At 54.1% G+C, this 20,580-nt stretch overlaps 2 protein-coding genes across 16 annotated transcripts in view; one reads left to right on the forward strand and one right to left on the reverse strand.

Annotated features, from left to right (window-relative positions):
- Positions 1-204: 204 nt before the first annotated feature.
- On the reverse strand, positions 205-11,512 carry SCNN1G (sodium channel epithelial 1 subunit gamma). 2 transcript variants are annotated; one of them, XM_038151748.1, is made up of 13 exons: positions 11,395-11,512; positions 10,908-11,232; positions 9,866-10,160; positions 9,254-9,447; positions 8,778-8,881; positions 7,804-7,967; positions 4,965-5,063; positions 3,674-3,791; positions 3,108-3,186; positions 2,972-3,029; positions 2,572-2,633; positions 2,301-2,376; positions 205-1,902 (listed from the first exon to the last, which is right to left on the reverse strand). In XM_038151748.1, exons 1-13 carry the CDS (start codon positions 11,423-11,425, stop codon positions 1,522-1,524), a joined length of 1,986 nt encoding a protein of 661 aa, XP_038007676.1. In that variant the 5' UTR covers positions 11,426-11,512; the 3' UTR covers positions 205-1,521. The 2 variants fall into 2 exon arrangements, with proteins under 2 accessions (XP_038007676.1, XP_038007675.1); XM_038151747.1 differs by lacking the exon at positions 11,395-11,512 and having other exon boundaries at positions 10,908-11,388.
- Positions 11,513-11,783: 271 nt separating this feature from the next.
- The window catches only part of USP31 (ubiquitin specific peptidase 31), a 31,071-nt gene continuing 22,274 nt past the window's right edge, over positions 11,784-20,580 (forward strand). For 11 of the 14 annotated variants that reach the window (XR_005258643.1, XR_005258644.1, XR_005258647.1 and 8 more), the window contains exon 1: positions 11,785-12,547. Coding sequence is in view for 2 of the 14 variants with exons in the window: in XM_038151340.1 (XP_038007268.1) it covers positions 11,966-12,547 (582 nt within the window). In the remaining 12 variants the exon portion in view is untranslated. Of the gene's footprint in view, positions 12,548-20,580 lie in introns of all 14 variants that reach the window. The other 3 variants (XR_005258653.1, XR_005258654.1, XM_038151342.1) reach the window with 1 other exon arrangement.

Genomic DNA, 20,580 nt, shown 5'->3' on the forward strand with positions numbered 1-20,580 from the left:
TATGTTCCTCCTGCCTGCTCCTGAGCTGGGTCCCACAGAACCCCCCTGCTGCAGCTCTGCTGAGAGCCCTGGGGTATCTGCCCTGGAGGCTTGGCCCTGCTGAGGACCTACAGCCCCTGGGCAGGCAGAGACAAGTGCTCTCAGAATGCCTGCAGGGAACTAACTCATACAGTGGTGATTTAAAAACAAAAAAGGGCAAAGCAGTTACTCAAAAATATATCTTTATTTTTTTTCAGTTTATCATGTATTTAAATAATTCAGTTAAAATAGGTTTTATTGCACATTAAAGAACCTTTCTGGATTCTCACTGTCCTCTATAAAATAAGGCCACAGAGAAAGGAAGACTCTTCCACTCAGACACCCCTGACACGCTCTGCATGGCTCTGGCCCTACAGACCCCACCAGGCAGTGCGGGGTGGGCTCTGCTCATCCTCTGCACAGGGAGCTGAAGGCAGGAGGGAGCTGGCTGCAGGCTGGGGGCATGAGGAAGGCCCCAGCTGCCCCAGGAGCACAGGCAGCAGCCCCGAGCTCTGGGGGGAGCAGCACAGGAGGTAAAACGTGGGTGCTGACAGTGCTTTGTGGATGGGACTGTGCAGGGGCAAGGTGGATGAGGTACAGGTGGGGCAAAGCTTCCTCCAGGATTGCCAGCTCCAGGGCAGGCAGGTGGGGGACTGGGTGGCTGCAGGAGGAAGTCCTTGCCTGGGGTTGAGCAGGAAAAGACAGCCAGCTAACTCCCTGCGAGGCTTCTGGGAAGTAATTTAATGAGCTCCTTGGAAGTGATGTTTAAGGGCTGCCTGAGTGATGTGGAATGGAACAAGCTTGCAGAGGATGCACTTCATTACTGTGCTCCAAATTGGATTTCATGCCCTTTCAGATGATTCTTTGGGGATGACTCGGGCTTTCCTACCCCAGCTGTGTAGTAACTTGCTCTACAAGCCCATTTCTGGTTGTCCTGGCTTTTCATCTCACAAGAAGGAGCTCCTCAGGCCACCATTGGAATCAGGTTTCTAATGAAAATTCAAGTGAGAGCTTCCTTTCATGCTCTTTTGTGCTTTACCTAAGCCCCTGTCATGCCCTTCCTACAAATGCCATCCTGGATTCCTGACAGCCTGGGGTTTTTCCCACAACTTCAGCCACACACCAGAGAGCAATTAGTGTTAATGCTCAATGTGGCATCAATCTGCTGCTGTGGAGCAACTCCTGCCCACATGCAATGGGGTGTGTGCAGCTGGTGGCTAATGCATGCCTTTGCCTGGTGAGACATCCCAGCTTAGTACCACATCCTGCTCCAGCCATCTCCTGCCATGATTAACTCGAGAACCGATGTTGCTTGAAGCTCCTAACGTCTCTGAGCCCTTGGCTTTTGTGTCTGAGCTTTGCTCAGGGCAGCTTTGACTGCCAGTTCAATCCCTGAGTAAGAGTCTGACTGACAGCCCTTCAGTGCTTGTCTGGATGGGTGCCTTTGGCCCCGGACACGGGGTCCAGCACCCACCTCTGAGGGCCCGCGGGTGGGTGGCAGTGTCAGTGCTGGCCGAGCTCCAGCGTGTCAGGCAGCTGCTCTGTGAAGGCCGTCTCCAGCCGCAAAGTGCTGTAGTTTGGGGGGGGAGTCCTGGGCAGGGGGCTGTCGTGGGGCAGCGGCAGGCGCAGGGCGGTGGTGAAGGTGGGCAGGTCCTCGTCGATGCACGCGGGGTTGTCGTGGCCCTGCCTCTCCACGTCGCTGGCCCGCGGAGCCCTGCCCCGCTGGCGGCCGCTCCACCACTTCTTGGCCCTCTGCCACTGGCGCCGCAGGACGATGGACAGCGAGTCGATGAAGAACACCTCCACGATCTCGATGACGCACACCACGGAGCAGCTCATCCACAGCCCCAGCTGGCCCCCGAAGTTGGACAGGAGAATGACGAGCTGCAAGAGCAGAGGGCGCAAGGTGAGGCTCTGCAATGGGCACGTGTCCATGGAGCTGTTACAGCAGGCAGGGACACGGAGCCGGGGCACCCAGGGCTTGCTCAGCACTCCCGCTGCACTGGGCCCATCTCTGCTGTTGTTCTCCCTGGCTCAGCTTCACAAGGAGCTTGGAGCTGAGCTTGCTGTGCAGCCCCTGCACAGGGCTCGGGGCTAGACAGGCAGAGACGTGGCCCAAGATAAGGGCTGGAAAGGGCAGGACCAGCCCAGAGGTGCATATCTGAGATCAGCTTCCTGCCCCTGCCCGTGTGGGATTGCTCCCCTGGGCAGGTGAAAGCTTCCAGCCTGCGTGGGAGGAAGCGCTGTGTCTCCTGGGAGTAGGGACCAGCATGCTCACTCACCGTGTTGGCAGGATTCTCCGAAATGAATCTCTCGTTCAGGTCCTTGTAAAACACCATGAGGTTGGCAAGGTCTGTCCTGGGGAAGAAGGAGGCAGGCAGAGGGTTTAGTAAAACAATACCATGAAACATACTGAAAAACTATGCAAATAACCAGTTGGACCAGTAGGGCTGGGCTGCTCCAAGGGAGCTTTTTCCCCAATTGCCATCATTAGGGCTGCTGAGATCGTATCAGAGCTGGAGGTGCAAGGCAGGAACACACAGGGGGACTTACTTGTTCAGCTTCTTGTTGAGTTTTTGCCCTTTGTCCCAAGAGAGAACTCGGAGCATCCAGTCCTGGAGAACAGACAGAAAATGCTGCTCTAGCTGCAGGTTCTTGTGCAGAGACCCTTGGGAAGGGACTCATGCTCCACATCTCCTTGGGCTAGTATGGGTACCAGAACTGAGTGTGACAGGCCAGCTGAGCCCAAGGGGATCTCCCAAGACACATTTCAGTTTAATGATGAACTCCTGGAGGGGAAGCCCTGAGTTGGAAATTACAGACTGGTCTCTGGGAGTAGTATCACTGAGTGCTACTGACTACCCCAGGGCCTCCTGCTTTTGTGCTGAGCCTCTGGGTTACTCAATGCCTTGTGCCAGGCCGCTGTTCTGGTGGAGTGCAAGTGGGGACTGACCTCTGACACGACGGATGGCCACTGAGCAATGCTGGTGGTGAGCGCCCACTCCTTGAAGCTGCAGAGAGAGGCAGGATGTCACTCGTGAGCTCCAACTCCCACGCACACTTTACCTTTGGCTGTGGCAAGGACTCACCTGCAGGCGTCTTTGCAGATCTGCTGGCAGCCCAGCTGCTCCTTCACAAACTTTTCATGCAGTCTGTAGTAGCAGTACACTGCAGGGGAAGAGCAGGATGTGTGTGAGAAGGCAGAAAGAAAACCTGCTACCTGGGCTGGAGTGGGACATCTGGGGCATAGGTGGCCTTTGTGGCCATCGCCTACATGGTGGGGATAAAAAGATTTACCCTATAAATATTGCAAAAGACTCTTGAGAAGTGGCTGTCACTTGATATAGGCATGAAAACTGCCACACCTGGTCAAGCCCTCCACTCGACTGTTCTGTGGTGGGCACAGGTGACAAGCCATCAGGGGAAGTTTCACAAACCAGTCAGTGTGAGCAAGGGAGGCACTTCTGGCTCTGGGTGTGGGGGCTTAAGTGGGTTAAGGCAGATTTGCCTCATCCCAGCATGCTGGGTGTGCAGCAGCTGTGACAGGGACACTGCGGGTGCTGGGTACAGGGGCTGGGTGACAGGGGCACTGGGGTGCAGGGGACAGGACTGGCAGCTGAGGCATGTGCAGTGCCAGAGGTGTTTCAATACTAACTCCAGTTTGGGTTCTTCTTGTAGTTGCAGTACTCGGCCCCAGCGGGTAAGGGCTGTGCGTACTGGGCACAGCCACACGACTCCACCATGGCCTTCTGGAAGCAGGAGTGCAGGCAGATCTGGGGAGAAACAACAGACCTGGGGGATAAGAGGCAGCACCAAGCTCCAGGCTCCTGTGCACCTAGAAACATCCTGCTTGTGACAACAGCAGTGGGATGGGAACCCTGTTTCCCGGGCCTTCAGGCTCTGCTGAGTGAATACAAACATGGTGCATGGTGGAGGGTTGAGGTTCTAGTGCAAAAAACAGAATATGATCTTCCTGGAGGATTACATATATGGGGGATCCATGAATGCCCCCACTTCCCCTATAGCCACCACAAGCTTCAGTGCTGCAGTTGTTCTTTACAGAGTCAAGGAGAGGGTTTTAGGCCTGCCATGGCACGTGGCCCATGAATCACTAACTAGGTGTGGGAAGTGACTCACAGCAGCAAACGTTCACAGCTTCCACCAAACCCTGCTGGTGCCTACTAAGAGAGGTGAAGCTGGCAGGATTAACAGGGCAGCAGAGCTGTGGCTTGTGCTAAAACACTGGGACATGCAGGAACAGAACTTCTCTTTTAAATCCCAGTCAAGCCTTTTGGTCCCAGTCCCAGCCCTCCTGAGCTCTGAGTTTCGGTGAAGTACTGTTATTAAAAACAGGAGATAATATCTGGGTGATCCTACCTGGCACTACACCACAGCAGATTTCATATTCCCCATAAAGCAGAAATTCAGCCTAGACCCGGGCTTTGCAGCAGGCAGGAGCTAATGTAAGTACAATTCTTCAAGTGGAGAGTGCCCAACAACTGACACTCTCCAAGAGGACCCAATTACAGAAACCATGCAAAATTAGTGGAAACTTACTCTGTAAACAAACATCCTGCTATCTGGATACTGATTAGATGGTTTCTGTTATTCTTGGAGTCCTAAAGGTCACAATTTCTGGCTTCAAGGGTTACTAAGCTGCAACCTTTACTTGGCCAATATTTTCCAGTCTCGCATTGCTTGAAAATTGCCTAATGAGCTCATGTTCTCTCTTTATCTAACAAGGTGCCTGAGGGAACTTCAAACAGCAACCACTTAGGAATAAAAGTTGGATTTTAGAAGTGCTGTCGCATTTTACATCAGTGGTAAAAGCAACAACCCTGTGCCCAGACTGTTCCCAGTCTCAGGTCCTGAACCACAGACTGTTATAAAGTTTTTCATGCAGGCAGTTTTCAAGCAGCTGATAAACCCAGATGTAATGGCTTTACCTGGAGTGAATAGCTCTTGTTATAGAGATTTTCCACGGGTATGTCAGCTCCTGTCTCTGTGCAGTCACTGTAGGGCTTGCTCAGCTTGCGAGACTGAGTCTGGGAAACAGAAAGGAAAAAACTGTATTTTTGGAGTTCACAGAGAAACCAAAAGATTCAGTGACACTTTATCCCGACTCTGAAACTGTAAGTGATAAGGCAGCTTTGAATAGAATGTTTACCTTTTGCTACCTAAAGTGATTTGTCGATCCCTTGTCAAAACAAGGTTTTTTTTTGTCTCTAATATCCGTTTCCCAAAAAAACTGCTCTGCTGGGATTCTTTGCTGTCTTCCTGGAAACCTTCTGCAGGAATGCAAGCTGGTGTAATCATGGCAGTGAGGACTTTTCAAAGCAGAGTAATCCATATGCATGTTCTCTCCTAGTCTTAGAGGCTGTGTGTCCTTTACTCTGGATGTTTGTGTTCTGAGGGAGGCAGTTGTCGGGGGTTTTGGGTTATTTTCTGTGAGGATCCCCACCTGCCTGAGCTGCTGTTGCACTGGCTGCTCCTGTGCTGTGGGTAAATAGCACTTGAGCCTCCACTGGTGCTCAACAGCACCTCTCTCAATCCACTCTAAAATCAAATGTTTGTGTCTCCCTCAAACCTTGTTCCAGGTGCTGCTTTGACCCTTCCTCTCAAATGCTAATGACTTTTCCCCGCTCCCAATCTCTGCCCAGAGCAAAGAGCTTTGACATGCCAAGTCTGTGCCTGCAAGCTCTGTGAAACCAGGGCTGGGAGCCCTGAAATTCCCGAAATCTGATTCCAGCTGCATGGCCCACTTCCTGCAGACTGCCTCGCCTCCCTCAGCCCCCGCTATCTTTCCGCAGTAATTATCCACTTTACAACAGTGGCCTGAAACCACAAGAAACATCCATTTAAGAATCCATTCACCGATCTCTCTCTATAGAGTTTAAAATTAGAATTTAAAATTCTGTAGAAAGGATCAATCTAGCAGGAACTGAGAAAGGCTTGCTACCCCTAAGGCACTGAATGCAGCCCCTAAGGCACTGAATGCAGCTCCTGATAGGAGCATACCTCACCACTTTGTCCACAGCAAGAGAAGGCTCTGGGCCAGTAAGGTGCAAATCAACACTTTTAGAGATGCTCAAATCTCTCTTTGGAGGGAAAGATGGGATTCAGTACTAAAGATGCATTATTTCAGAAAACTGACTGAAACCAGCTTTTAAATTCCACATCCAATGTAGTGCCAAGACACTACCTCTGTGTCTTGGGACTGCTCCCGGGGCTTCCAAGAGTTGATCGATCCTTTGTATAGAATTATTTTGTTGTAGCTTATGCTCCTACAAAACTTACTTGTTCCTTCAGGCACTGAAATAATTTCCAAACTAAATATTTAACTAAAGCATTGTAACTCTGACCAAGCAATGCCTGATTTGCACGCCAAATATCTTGGAATATTTTTGGAGGTGGGGGGCAGTCCTGGTACCCAGCAGAAAGCCATGAGCAATAACCAGACAGTGATGCCATGTTCAGAGCCCAGCGAGCAGCACCGTGTGGGACACAGCTGCTGTGTCCTCCTTCATGGCCTTGCATGTGGGACAAGCACTGATGTGGCACCTCGGTGCTGCAGCCCTGTCCTGACAGTCCTGGCTCCCACCACTCAGCAGGCTCTCTGGAGTTGTCTTTTCCCAGCAGGACAGTGATCCCCAGCTTTTGCTCTGAGACCAGAAAGTGTGTCCAGCTTCTATTTTGGCTGCCTCATTAGGATGCAATTGGATCCCTTCCTCATGACAAATCCTTTATATACAGACATTAAGATGTGCCCAATCTTGTTTTTTATACTACAGCAAAAGTTCAACCCTATTGTGCTAGGAACATATTACATTAAATATTGACCTCTGCCTTGTGTGACCGTCTCTGTGCGGTGTGATGGCCACACAGAGTCTTGAGAGACTTTGTGTCCTCACACCATCCTGGTTCTCAAACCTCTCAGTCACGACTGACCAAGGAGCTGCCGCCAGTTTTCCAGACAGCTGGAAGACAGTTAACTATTTGCATTTTGTAGAACAACAGCCCTCTTTTAATGCCTTTTCTAATGCAGAGCCTATCACGATGCGGCACACCCAGATAAGCTGGATGGCTGATGCTCGGCCAGACGACCAGAAAGGCAGAGCTGAAGTGCTCACTTAACAGCCCATCCAGATGAAAGGGGACCTGGCACAGCTTTCATTCTGTGCCGAACCCCCTTGGGCCAAATGCCTCCTCTGAACTACCCTAAATGGGGAAAGCAGGAGCTGCAGCTGTCCTTGCCTCTGCTCGCTGCTGGCAAAAGCAAAGTCGTTGCCCACGGGGGTGGTTTACTGCCGGGACAGAGAGAAAACCAGCAAAATGAGGCTGACATTCACAAAACACCTCAAGGGGGTGTGTTGCCACCATGGCTAAGGACCCGACCCCAGCGCGGGGACCCACAGCTCCAGCCCTGGCTCCTCTGCCCGGGAACCCTCGTGGGATGAAACTCCCTGCTCATTGCTAAAGCCAAACGAGGCACTTGACAGCACATTTCTGTGGTTGTGGATTTTGCTGTGAAAACAAAACCAAAAATCCCCTGGAAAGCCAAGGGGTGGAAGAGAAGGGAGAACAAACAATGTCCCAGGCCAGTTTGGTTTAGAAAGACCTGATTTTCCCACGGCCTATTTTTCAGAAAAGTGCTGTCACAGGATTTCCTTCAGGGCACTTCAGCTGCTGAGTGGGAGCTGCTGGCTCTCTGAAATCACCCCATCAGTTCCTATTTACAGCTGTACCAAGGCAAAGGTGCACCCAAAGGACATTGTTGCCACTCACAAAGTGCATCCCTATGGAGGTGGCTGCTGCAGTCTCAATTTCCGTGCCAATGTCTTCAATGAAGGGATACTCGTTTTGGTCGTGGATTATGATCTTGGCTCCTGTGGACGTCACCAGGAAGGGGTTGTAGTCTGCTTCGTCGATGTACAGAACAACCTGCAATCCTGAACCACAGAGACAAGGCAGAAGTTACACCAGGAGCTAGAGCCATGCTTTCTGGTCAGGGAGGGCAGCACAGTTTGTTTCATGTTATCTGGCCTTAAGTAGAACTGCAACAGCCAAGCACAGCCTCTGCCCAGCCAGATCAAGACACCTGCAGCCAGTAACATCCCTTTGTGGTACTGAGTACAGTAAACAAATAACATCTGCTGAGAACGTGGCTGGAACTCACTTAAAAAAGTTATATAACTGGGCAGCAGTAATTTCAGCTGGAAAACATTAGTGATGCAATGATATTATCTGTATTCTCAGGCAAGGGTTTGCACTAGTTCAAACAGGCATTTCCCCAATCAGCCTGTACATCTACAGCCAACACATCGCTCACGCTCCAGCAGGATCCAGTTTGCTGAACCACTTGTTATCAAACAGTTCCTCTGCAAACCGCCCTGGAACACCACGCGTGTGCAAAGGGCCCTGGAAAACCACAGGCGTGCAAAGGGCCCTGGAACAGCCCAGGTGTGCAAAGGGCCCTGGAAAACCACAGGCGTGCAAAGGGCCCTGGAACAGCCCAGGTGTGCAAAGGGCCCTGGAAAACCACAGGCGTGCAAAGGGCCCTGGAAAACCACAGGTGTGCAAAGGGCCCTGGAACACCAGAGGTGTGCAAAGGGCCCCGGAATGGCCCAGGTGGGCAAAGGGCTCTGGAACAGCCCAGGTGTGCAAAGGGCCCTGGAGTGGCCCAGGTGTGCAAAGGGCCCTGTTATGGCCCAGGTGTGCAAAGGGCCCCGTTATGGCCCAGGTGTGCAAAGGGTACTCACCGTACTCGCTGCCGCCCGTGGAGGTGCTCAGGATGGTGCCGCTCTCGCCGCTGTTGAAGGTGTAGCAGTTGCCGTGGAGGGGGTGATGGAAACGAGTGAAGTGCCTGGAAGAAATTGAATACCATGACATTGTTCTCTGTAGTTCTGTCTGTGGGAGAAAGGCAGCACATCTGGACTTTGGTTTTGCCAGAGACAGACTGCATGGTCTTATCAAGAAGTTCATTTTGCTGAAAGATGTGGGTCTCTTTCTGACTAACTTGAAACTACATGGCAGTATGAACTAGTTTACTATTTCAGGAGATGGAAACTCGAGGAAGTTTCAATGTGGGAATGGGGGTTGATAGCATGGGGGAGGCAGATTCACAGAACTAGCAGAAGCTCCTGCTGGAATTCAGCAAATACCAAATATTCCATCCCTACATATTATGGACTTGGAAATAAGCTGTTAAGATGGCAGGAATTTTCTGTGCACTGACCTTTTGTCACAAGATAGGCCATCAAAGAAACATGTCAGCAGAAGGTCCTCCGCAGAGTAACTCAATTTTTCTTTAGTCTCCAGGGGAATCTGTGCCATGATGTTCATGTAATGCAGCTTGTACCACTCCTGGATGGCGTTAACACCCGAACTGAACGTGTACAGGGCACACTCGCTGCTGTTGTTTGCATCACACTGACAAACACAGAAGGGGAAAAGCATTTCAGATGGACTGAAATCAGGGATTCTACAGGGCAGGTGTAAATTAACGACAGTGTTTCTCTTCCACAGAAATAACCATGTATGAAGTTACAGTGGGCATCAAAGACCTTTTATGCAGGGCTAAGTGATATGACCAAATATTTCAGGACCAAAAGAAAGGTGACAGATGACACTGACTCTATTTGGGAAGACTTCAGGAAGGTAGTTCTCTGGAGGAGAATCTGCAGCAGCCACGGAGGCTGAGGCAGAAGAGCAGACAGGGTGCTCTTCACCACTGTGCACCCCAAAGCCACCTGAGCAGGCAATAAAACCTGCCGGAGGGACACCGACCCCAACACAGCCCCTTGCTGCCCCACGGGGAACTTGCTGGCCAGGGCACAGTGACACTCACCAGCTGAAAGCCAATGATGTCATTGGAATCACCCGAGTTCACGATGGATGAGTCCTTGTGAAAGACACTTCCCTCTATTTTCCTCTTCTGCCCACTGTGCAGGTCAGTCGCAGTCCTGGAGAACTCCTCGACCTTCAGCAGAGGGATCTGCTCGAAGAAGTCGCTCCCTGTGCTGTTCCAGTCATCCACCGACCGGCGCACCTTGGACTTGCCCTCAGAAAATCCATAGAAAGTTTCCAAAGCTTTTTTTGTCTCTTTGTCCAGTTCAGATAAATATTCTTTCATGGCACTGTACCTGCACGGGAGACAGCGTGACAGTGACATGCCATCCCACCTCACTGCCCAGCTGCACTGCGGATGCCGTGGCTTGGGACAGAATTCCCTGCGGAGGTCTCCCACCAGGTTCTCACATCAGTGAGGGCAGGCACAGCTATGTCCATGGAGAGATCTTGGAGCAAGGACCCCAGGAAGCAGAGCAGACTGAACTACAGAGAAAGCTCCCCAAGACTCTCAAGCTCCTCGTGTTAGGAAGTCTGAGTATGTAGAAATAAGAATTCATCTGTGAAGCTTCATCAAAGAGCTGGATCCCCATGGGGACCGAGAAGGGAATCTGGCAGCAGAACAGAGAGCAATGTAAAGCATGATTTGACAGGAGAAAGAGTATTGCCGGTGAATCATGTCAAAACCTCCCATTAGGAAAGAAAGAGAGGAGTGAGAGATGCGCCCTTTCCATTTTTTAGGAGATGACGCTGTTAGTAATTCTGGAACTTCGGTCCTGGGAAGAAGGGAATTTGAAGAGAGCCAAAGAGCTGACAGGGACTGTCTGGAGCAGAAAGCAGCACGAAGCGAGCCGAGGTCAGCGGGCAGCAGTGAGAGGTGAGAGTGTAAGCCACACGGCACAGAGGGGGATGTGGCACGCCAGCTGCCCCACAGGGCAAACCCACGGTAGGGAAAGTGCTGACAAGGAGCGCCGGGACGAGCTCGGCAAGGAATGTGGCGCCGCGCGGAGCTCCCATCCTCCCGCCAGCCCCCCGAACCTTACTTGTACGGGTTGATGTTGCAGATGGTGACGGCGGGGAACGGCAGCTTCTGGAACTGGACGGTGACGGAGACCGAGGCGCTGTAGTAGTTCATGAGGAGCTCCGCGCACTGCCAGAGGATGAGCCCCACGGCGCTGAGGGTCAGCACGATCCAGAGCAGGCGGCGCAGGCGGCCGCGGGACACCACGATGCGGCGGCAGCCGTGCGTGTTGGTGTTGAGGCAGTACCAGCGCATCAGCTCGCTCAGCGTGGGCGCCTGCGGGCCGCGCACCGGCAGCGTCCGCTTCAGCCGCGCCGTGATCTTCTTACCGGGAGCCGTGGTGGCCGCTGCGGGCGAACCGGGCACTGAGGGGGCGCCCGCCCGGTGCCCCGCCACACCGCGACCGCAGGGTCCCGTCCCGCCGGAGCCGTCACCCGCCATGCCCTCCCTTCCCGGCGTTTGATCCCGGGAACGGCCGGCCCGGGGGGATCGCGCTCGCCGCGCCTCACCTCGGCCGCCCTCGGGGCCCGGCGGCGCCATGCTCCTCTCGCAGTCCCGTCGCCGCTGCCGATGGCCCGGCGGGCGGCCGCCCCGGTACCTACCCCCGCCGCCGCCCCGCCCCGGCCCGCCCCGCCCCGCCCCGCCCGCCGCGCTCCACGGCCGCGCAGCGCCGCCCCACGGCGGCGGCCGGGGCTGCGGGGCGCCCGGAGTAACGGGCCCGAGCGGGGCGGGCCCGGCCGGGCGGGCCCCGGGAGCGGCGCCCGAGCCCCCGGTGAGGCGCGCGGGGCCCGCCAGGGGCGGGGCTGGGGGCGGGACCCGCGCCGGGCCCGGGGCCCGCCCCGCGCCAGCACCGAAGATGGCGGCGCTGCGGCAGCGTCTGCCCGTCGCCAAGGTGGCGGCGCCGTCACGTGGGGGCGCGCCCCGCCCCGCCCGCTGCATGGCGGCGCCGTGAGGCGGCGGAGCCGCGGCCCGACCCGGCCCGGCGGGATGCGGCGGCCGCCGGGCTGAGCTCCGGGCCGAGCGCCGGGCGGGCTGAGCGGGCCGAGCGCCGGGCGGGGATGCGCGCTGCGCCGCGCCGCCATGTCGCGGGTGAGCGGCCCCGGGCCGGCCGGCAGCGCCAAGGAGAAGCGCTCCTTCAGCAAGCGGCTTTTCCGCGGGAGGGCGGCGGGCGGCGGCGCGGGCTCGGCCCCGACCGCCAGCCCGGCCCCGGCGCCGTCCGGGCGGTCGCTCGGCGGGTTCATGAGCCGCGTGCTGAAGACCCTCTCCACGCTCTCGCACTACAGCAGCGAGCCCGAGACCCGCGGCGCGCTCGCCCCGCGCCTGCCCCCGCCGCAGGCGACGGGCGGCCTGGGCAGCTGCTTCCCGCCGGGCCCGCCGCGCAGCCCCGAGCCCCCGCCGCGCCCCGCCGGCGCCTCCGAGGCCGTGCCCGGCGTGGCGGGGCTGCGCAACCACGGCAACACCTGCTTCATGAACGCCATCCTGCAGTGCCTCAGCAACACCGAGCTCTTCGCCGAGTTCCTGGCGCTGGAGCAGTTCCGCGGCGGGCCGCCCCCCGCCGACGGGCCGCCGCCCGCGCCCGGCGAGGTCACGGAGCAGCTGGCGCAGCTGGTGCGGGCGCTCTGGACGCTCGAGTACACCCCGCAGCACAGCCGCGACTTCAAGGTGAGCCGGGGCCTCGTCCCGTCGAGGCGGGAGGAGCGAGCGCAGGGCCGCCGGGAGCAGCCCCGGAGGGCCGGTGCCCGCGGCGCGGAGGTGCCGGGGCTGGGGCTCAGCCGGCGGTGCCGTGGCTCACAACAGGTCCGAACGTGACAGGACGCGTCACCGTCACACCGGCACCGCAGGCTGCCCCGGTCACCAGCTCTGGTGGGTATCTTGCCGCCGGTCCGAGAGGCCACGCCGTGGGAGGAACCCTCTGGCCCTGCCAGCTGCGAGCCAGCAGCCCTGGAGCGCTGCTCCTGCTCCCAGCATCCTCCCAGAGCGCAGAGCCTGCTCGGGGGACAGCGCTGGGCACGCACGGCAGCGCCCTGGGGATGGCCCAGGTGCTGCCCCTGTGCTCTTTGCCCATGGTGTTTGATGCTGGCTGACGGCGCTGGATGGTTTTTATCGGTGAAAATACCCATTTTACTGGTTCATTCCTCTACTGTGCTACCATTAGGGAAGTTGCAGCTAGCTGCTGTTTGGTAGTTGTGAGCATGCAAGAAGGGAGGCTGTTGAGAGGTGTGCCTCGAAGTCTGCTAACCAAGAACTTGTGGGTCGGGGCTGATTTGGGGACTGTGTTTCAGGAGTACCTGCTTGTGCTCTCTTGCTTGGACTCGCTGTGTTTGGCCCCGCGGTGTTGTCCCGCCGCAGCCCCTGTGCTGCGGTTCTGCCCGACAGCCCCTGCCCTGCCCGGGCCCCGCGCCTGCCCCAGGAGCTGTTGGAGCAGAGGGCTTGGTCCTTGTGCTGTGGCGTAAAAACACCCTGCCGTGGCTTTGGATGAAATCAGGCACAACTGTTTTAAAAGTGCCCTAGGCCTGCTTTGCCTCCTGGAACACGGAGAAGTATTATTCCTGGCACAGAAGACTCCCTGGCTGTGTGAGAGAATCAGAGGGTGGGTGGTAGCCTCCACGCAGTGAACTTGGAGACGCTTAGGGGAGTGTCTCTACCACTTTCAGGGGTATTTTCTTGCAGAGTGACTTGCAGAGGAGATGTTCAAACGCATGAAAACAGTGAGAATGCTGACAGTCTTGGGCCCTCTGTGTGCAGTTCAGGTGGGGTGCACAGCAGGTAGAGACTGGGTCACAAAGGCAGCTCTCCCTTGGCGCCTGCTGGATGGTGGCATGTCCTCGAGAGTCCTCTGAGGTGGCGGTGGCCTTTGGCACCCTCAGTGATTTGCATGGCCAGCACCTCTTCCCTCTCTTCTCTTTGCTTCTCCTGTGCCTTTTGAGGCAGCTGCACCCATCTGTCCTGCAGGAAGTATTCCCTGGAGACCCTGGCTGTTTGCCTTCTCTCGGGATGCCTGCCGCAAGGACCGCGTGTGGCTCTGGTCTTTTCAGGAGGTGTTTTTGTGGGGGAGCACTTGGAAAGCCGATCACTCTCTGAGTCCAGTCTTGGCAGCACCGTGGGACACTCACCTTGACCCGTCACTGCTCCTGAGGTGGTGTGGCAGGAGAAGAAGCTGTGGATTTCTCCTGAGTAATAGCAGGAAAAATGATTGTGAAAGCAGGACTGTCTTCTGACAGTGGAGCTGATAGCAGGGGAGCAGCTCTCTTTCTAGGCCAGGCTCTGCTGCTCAGGCAGGCTGTGGGAGCAGGGCTGGGATGCGAGTGACAGCAGGAGGAAGAGCAGCAGGGCCAGGATTAAATTAAGGCCATGTTCCGCGGGTGTTGAGAGCAGAACTTTGCTGTTTGCAGGCGCTGCTGACAGTGAGCGAGTGCTGCTCTGCTTGTGGATGGAGCTGGAGCCCTTCCCTCTCCGACCTGGCGGGTCCCTGGAGGTTTGGAAAAGCCTCTTGCTGGAGGGAATCTGGTCCCAGTCGATCCAGTTCAGCGCTGCACGGTGCCGGCAGCCTGGGTCCTGCTGCACGACTGTGTCATTGTGTCAAGTGCTGTTCCCTTATAGAGGTCAATTACTTCTAATAGGAAATTAATGTTTCTAAAGACAGTTAAGTTGCCTGAACCTGCTATTAAATTCAGTTTTTAATTAAACTTTTTCTCAGCAGCGGATTTGCGCACATCATTTACAAATGTAAACAACGGGCTTAGACTGGAGAAAGGCAAAGATCAGTATTTTCATTCTGGAAACTGCTGCTTCTCCCCAAAACAAGGAAAACACCCCCCCCAGCTTGTTCTGCTTAGAGGGTGGAACATTCCTGATCTGCCTTGATGTAATTGTTTTTAAGGGTGTAAAGTGTTTCCACAGAGTAATTTTGGGTTTTCCCTCCAACAGTAATAGCCACTGACAGTAATATTTATTTGATAGGCAAAAGGCTCTTTATTCAACATGCTTTCAAATCCATGTGTTGTTTAGTTTGCTATTTTTCCTCTTTTGGCACCAAATGTAACAGGGCAAAGGCACTTGCTAATTCCTAAATACTTCTCTGCAGGTACTAAATGTATTTTAGGACAAAGGATAATTCTTATTTTTTTGCTCATTCTTACATCTGTAGGCTTCTCTCTTGGAAGAGAGGAAATTATTTGCAAGGAAGCATGTCTTGGAGTCCTTGTGGACAGGGGCCTTCGAAGGGATGGTTTTTGGAATGCTTTTTACCCTCAGCTGGTTTTCCTTGGTAGTGTTTTCTCTCTTTTTAAGTTGGTCTTCAGGAAATAACCCATGTCATGGGTCTCTGAATGATGTAGCTGCTGAAACTAAGGAAAATGCAGTTCGAACAACTGGTTTGTGATAAATGGTTCATCTTGTAGTTGCAGGTTGAGGGGAGAGCCTAGCAGAGAGCTTGTGCACAGAGAGGGGAGGGCGGGAGTGCTGACAGAGCAGGGGAAAGCGAGGGGTGTAGAAGGCTGAGGTAGTGGGAAAAGGTCTCCATGAGGACTGGAGTGAGAGGTGGAAGCAGAAGGGTTTGGTTCCTGGCTGGGAGCAGAGCGGGTAGCTCCTGGGTGTCTGTGCTGAGGGTGACTTTGGTCCTGTGCTCCTTTGCTGTTTGCTTTAACAAGTCTTCTCTTCCGATTGCTCAGTGGGTTTTGTTTTCCTGCCCAAACAAAGCTGCTGCTTTCATAACAGGGGCCGATATTGCAGCTTGTGCTTCCTCTTTCCCCTTTGTGATGGGGTGACAATGGTGACAAACATCTATTGTATAAGCAGGGTTTTGGGCTTGTTTTTTTGCAGGGAGCTGTCCCGTCCTGCCTGCAAAGTTCTTGGGAGTGTCAGACAGGGAGGACAGAGTGCCCTTTGTATTGCAGCACTCAGAGGCGATGGTGGGGGTCGTCAGTGAGAAGGATTTTGATTTAAACTAATTGGGCTTGAAAAATTATGTTCTTATGCAAATTCTCTGCCTTCTGTGGAGTGTGGGTCTTCTGTGAGTGGTGAGGCTCTTACTGTTTTGGACTTTCTCTGAGGCAGTTGACCACTGAAGCATGCCAATGTTTAACAAGACCCTTTGCACGCCAGAGCTGGGATTGCATTTCTCATCCTACAAGAAGATGGCCTTGGCTGTGACTGCAGCATGTTCAGCAAATACAGCACAGTCACCATAACTCAGTTGGGTTGGGTTTTCAGAATTGAATCTGAACCCAGAATGAATCCCTGTTGGTAGAGCAGGGGTTATTGTGCCAGGTTAGAAGTGCTGCTTCCTTTTCTATTTATTTATTTTTAAACTTCTGTTTGGTGTGAGATTTCCAGGTAGCTGTTTGAAACTCTTTCAAGGTGTTTTGGGAATGCACTTGGTGCAAATATCTCACTTTGGGACAAGCCATCTGCCAACTGTGTTGGTCACTTGTTTGGGAGTTAATCGCTGACTCCTGAGTTATGAAGGAGCTCCTGGAAGTGTTGACATGGTCAGATCTTTGCCTCCTGTTGAAGGTGCAGTGAGAGCAGCTCTCACTGGGGGCTGCTGGGGCAGCGTGGCTGTCAGGAGCCTTTGGTCCTGCTCTCGGAGCTGTCAGCCCCAGGCCCTTCTGCTCACCAGAGCCCTTGTGCCTTGCTAATGGGGCCAGTGATGTGTCAAGTGTGATCTCCTGGATTGGATTTAATTGTCTTGCTCTCTGCCTAGCACAGGATCAGTTATTCTGGATAGGGTCAACTGCTTATTCCTAAGATATTTCTGCAGAGAGCAAACTGTCGTCCCTCTGCACAGAGGGATGGAAGAAAGGGACATGAAAGAGTAGATGTGAGACCCTTCACCCTTCCCTCCTGGTAGCTTGGCTGTTGGTCCCTGGTGCTTCAGTTTCTGTGTTGCTCTAAAGAGGCTTTGGGTGGGTTAGGTAATACGGGATGTTGAAGTGCTTGTTGCAGTTCAGTCCAGGTGCTTCCAGTGGTGGCATCATACTGAGGAGATTTGTTCTAGGGCTGCTCTGGCAGTTGGAGTTGAAACTTGAAACAAAAAGCAAGTTACAAATTTTCTACATCATTTTTCTGATGGTTCTTGACATCACAGAAATGCGGTTCACTGGGATCACAAAGGTCTGGCAGTCTTGCCTCATTATGCCTTTTTTTTTAAATGTTCATTATCAATAAGATGTAAGTCCATTATTGCATGTATGGCTTGTTTTGTTTTGCTTATTTTCTTGCCTATTTTTCCTTACAATTGCTTTACTCTCTTTCTACACACATACTCCTAAATCCCTTGGGAAGGGTTTCCTGCAGCAGATCTGGTTGCCTTAAGGCAGCTGACTTACCTGTGAAATCCAAATGCTTTCTGGGGATTTCTGTTATGCTTCAAACTTTGGTCTGAGTGATGCAGCACAGGGCTGGAGAGCCGAGGCTGAGCAGCAGAGGCCAGAGGTCGGATGTGGTTTGCTGAGGGGGCTCTGCTAGAGGGGGCAGCAGAAGTGTGGTGTGGGTGCTCCTTTCCAGAGCAGAGGGTCGGGTGAGGCAGGAGAAGAGACCCCAGTGTGGAACAGCTCTGCAGCTCCACTGCCAGGTGGCCATGGACCCTCTGTGAGGCTGGAGGGGCAAATGTACATCGTTGCCAAAATGTGTTTTCTGTCTTCTGAGCTTCCAGGTTTTTATTTCCGTGCTGCTTGTGCAAAATGACACACGGTGAAAGTGTGAGAACTGTGTGGTGCCTGGCAGCCCGTGGAAGCAGTGAGGGGGATGGATGCATGTTCCCAGGCAGCTTAATTGGATCTGTGCTGCCCTGTGCTTTGTACATGGCCACACTTCATTGGAGCGAGCCCATTCTTCTGCCATTTGAGCAAAGCCCTGCTTAATGAACTTGTTTGCATATGGCTGTGTCACAGAAGGGAATGTTTGTTACAATGTGCAAGGGGAGGCTTCTCGGAGTGGTAATGGTGGGATCCCCAATCTCAGTTTTTGTGTCCTACTTGGGGCCTGAAGCAGAGCCTGGAGAGAGCAGGAGAGGTGCAGCTGGAGCTCGAGCTCCTCGGGCTGCTGAGCCCAGCCTTCCTGTCCACCCTCTGTGCCAGCATTTACTGATAGTCCTTTACTGGGCTGCTTCAGCTTTGTGGCAGTCTCCTGCTCCTGAATCCCTTATTCTTTTCAATCCCACCAGTTGCTCTGCTAGTAGCAGGAGGAGTTCTTGCTGAACAATATGAGGTTTCTGCTCTTGGTAAGGGTGAATTCTCCGGGCAGCCAGCACCCACTCCTGGCGGTGCCTTCTGGCAGCAGGAGCTGCCCTCCTGGGAAGGGGCTGGAGGGGAGGGTGCCAGCTGGGGACCCACGTCCTGCCTCTGTGTCCGTGCATGCTGGGCAGCCCTGGATAGCATCATCTGGGCAAACTTCACTCTGTCCTTATGCGTGCAAGGAAGGTGCAGTATGAGGGTTAGCAGGCTTCAGCCCGGAAGGGTGAGAGTAGCTGCTGGCATGAGAGGTGTTAGGCAGGGGCTGGTGTGGTGGTGCTTCTTGTCTGGGCTTGTTAAACGTGGCGGAGAATCCCTCTGGTGCTGCTGTGCTACTCCCTGTAGTGCTCCTGATGGCTTTGCTTCCTGAAGTATTCTCACAAGGGCTGTGCTTATTCCCCTCTGCATTGCACAGGGCAGGGCTGTGTGGGGACACGGGCTGCCCATGGAGCTGCCACGTCCCATGGGCTGCTGCCTCCAGAGCCCTGGTGCCTCTGGCTGCCCAGAGGGCAAGGGAGGAGCGTTTTGTCCTGCCCTGGCCGCTGTGACAGACCTCCTGTCGTCAGAGCTCCCTTTTCCCTGTTTGATGCCTGTGCTAAGGCCAAGTCCACAGTGATCTCTTCTGCCCCTGAATGGAGGAGCTCCCTGAGCCCTGGGGCCTGAACCACGCTCTGGCTGGGTACTGGTCTCCCCAGAAAAGAACACCTCCAGAGAGGGAAAGGAGCTGTCTGTGTACGAGCAGAGAGGGCAGTTCAGGTGAGTGGTGAGTGCTGTAGAACTTAGTCAAACAAAAAACTGTGTTTGTGGGCTTGAACAAGAGAAATAAGGTGCTGGAGCATAATCCACTGTTGAACAGAAGATACAGAATAGCCTTTCTCTCCTGTGCATGTGTGTCATTGGGTCAGGTCTCTACTGAGCTGACTTTATCTGCTCATGTGCAGAATCCTTCCACAGCTGCTTCCTAGCAGGGCCACAGTGGAAAGTAGCAGACTGGCATTTTTCCTCTAGTTGTCTTTGTGACCTGGAACAGTAATAGCAGCAAAGAAGAGGCCAGTAGTTCAGCTCTGTTTTGATCTATTTATTGCATCTATTTAGAGCAGTAGATGAATTTTTATTAAACTTTCAGTGGCCTGGTAAAAATGATAATGTGTCTTTGCTGTAGATCTGCTTCATGGACAGGCAGGGACTGATATGGTAGTAGGGTGCTTGCTTTAGGGGTACAAAAGTGGGACTGAAGGGAAATTTTGATTTTCCCCCTTATCTCTTTGGATGGAGCCACTTCACTCAGGGTGTCTGTGTACCACTGCATGCACATCTGGTGGAATGGAGGATCCACACACCTCCTGCCAGGCTCACAAGGACTGGAGGTGCTGTGCATCGTGGAAGGTGTTGGGAGGCAGTGTCAGAGTCCATGCCCACTCCTGGTGATCATAGCTGAACCAGCTGCTCTCGAATTGTTCCAGAGTCATTCTTACACCCTGTGGTGCTGGATGGAAGCTGGTCAGCTGTGCCAGCTCTGCTTATAGGAGAACCAGATTAGGGGCACAGGATTGACGGCCCCTGGAGGTTGGTAAACGTGGTGGTTTTCATGTGTTTTTAGAGCATTTGCTTCCTAACTCTGTGTCTGAATCCAGTTACAATTACTGTTGCATTACTGCAGAACCAGCAAAATTAGGTGTTGTCTTAAGTGATGAGCGAAATAGGGGTGAAAGTTTAGGGTTATGGCAAGGGCAAGAAACCTTCTGCTGGGCTGGGAGGGCAGGCTTGGAAAGTAAATATGGAGAGGTGCAGGGTGGCCAGTGCTCCGTGATGAGGTTCTTGCTCATTTTTTCTGCTTTGCCTGTCAAACGTTCCTGCAGCTGTTCAGGAATGGTCAGTCTGGCTGCTGAGAGGCTGCAGTCCCCCATGCACAGCACAGGGCTGTGAGCACCCCCAGCTGCTGTACAGCCCTGTCTCTTGCCGAGGGCTGTGGGCACCCCCATGCTGTTCTGCCTGCTGCCCTCAGCCCACCTGGGAGCAGAGGGCTGTGTGGGGCTGTGTTTGGTGCTGACACACCAGGCTGGGGGCCTGCACTTTAGGAGTTCCTGGTATTTGTCTCAGTTGTTAAGCTGTTCACTTGAGTCGGCACCTCTGTCTCTCTCAGATTTGATCACATCCTCAGCACTGACTGTTGTGACCTGGATTGATCACACCCTCAGCACTGACTGTTGTGACCGTGTGTCCGTTGTTCTCCCCACACCCTGCGTGCCTGGGGCTGCTGCCCCAGCCCCTGACACGGGCTGGGAGGAGGGCACACGGCATCCCCTGGAGCAGCAGCTGCAGGGGTTTCAGCAGCAAGGGACCCACTGGTAGCAGTGGAAGGAGGTGTGGGTGGCGCTGGGGACATGCTGCTGCTGCTGGAGTGTTTGTTTAGCAGAGCCTCTCGTGAGGAAGTTGCATCTGATATTTTGTAGTGCCTCCTGA

The sequence above is a fragment of the Motacilla alba genome, chromosome 14 (assembly GCF_015832195.1).
Source record: "Motacilla alba alba isolate MOTALB_02 chromosome 14, Motacilla_alba_V1.0_pri, whole genome shotgun sequence".
Taxonomy (NCBI): domain Eukaryota; kingdom Metazoa; phylum Chordata; class Aves; order Passeriformes; family Motacillidae; genus Motacilla; species Motacilla alba.

Coding starts and splice junctions, on each gene's coding strand:
- SCNN1G (XM_038151747.1), bottom strand. CDS start 11,326: ATGGCGGGTGACGGCTCCGGCGGGACGGGACCCTGCGGTCGCGGTGTG. Junction 3,187..3,673: donor CAAGAAGAACCCAAACTGGA/GTTAGTATTGAA, acceptor CTTCCCCTGCAG/TGTACTGCTACTACAGACTG. Junction 1,903..2,300: donor CGGAGAATCCTGCCAACACG/GTGAGTGAGCAT, acceptor CTGCTCTTGCAG/CTCGTCATTCTCCTGTCCAA.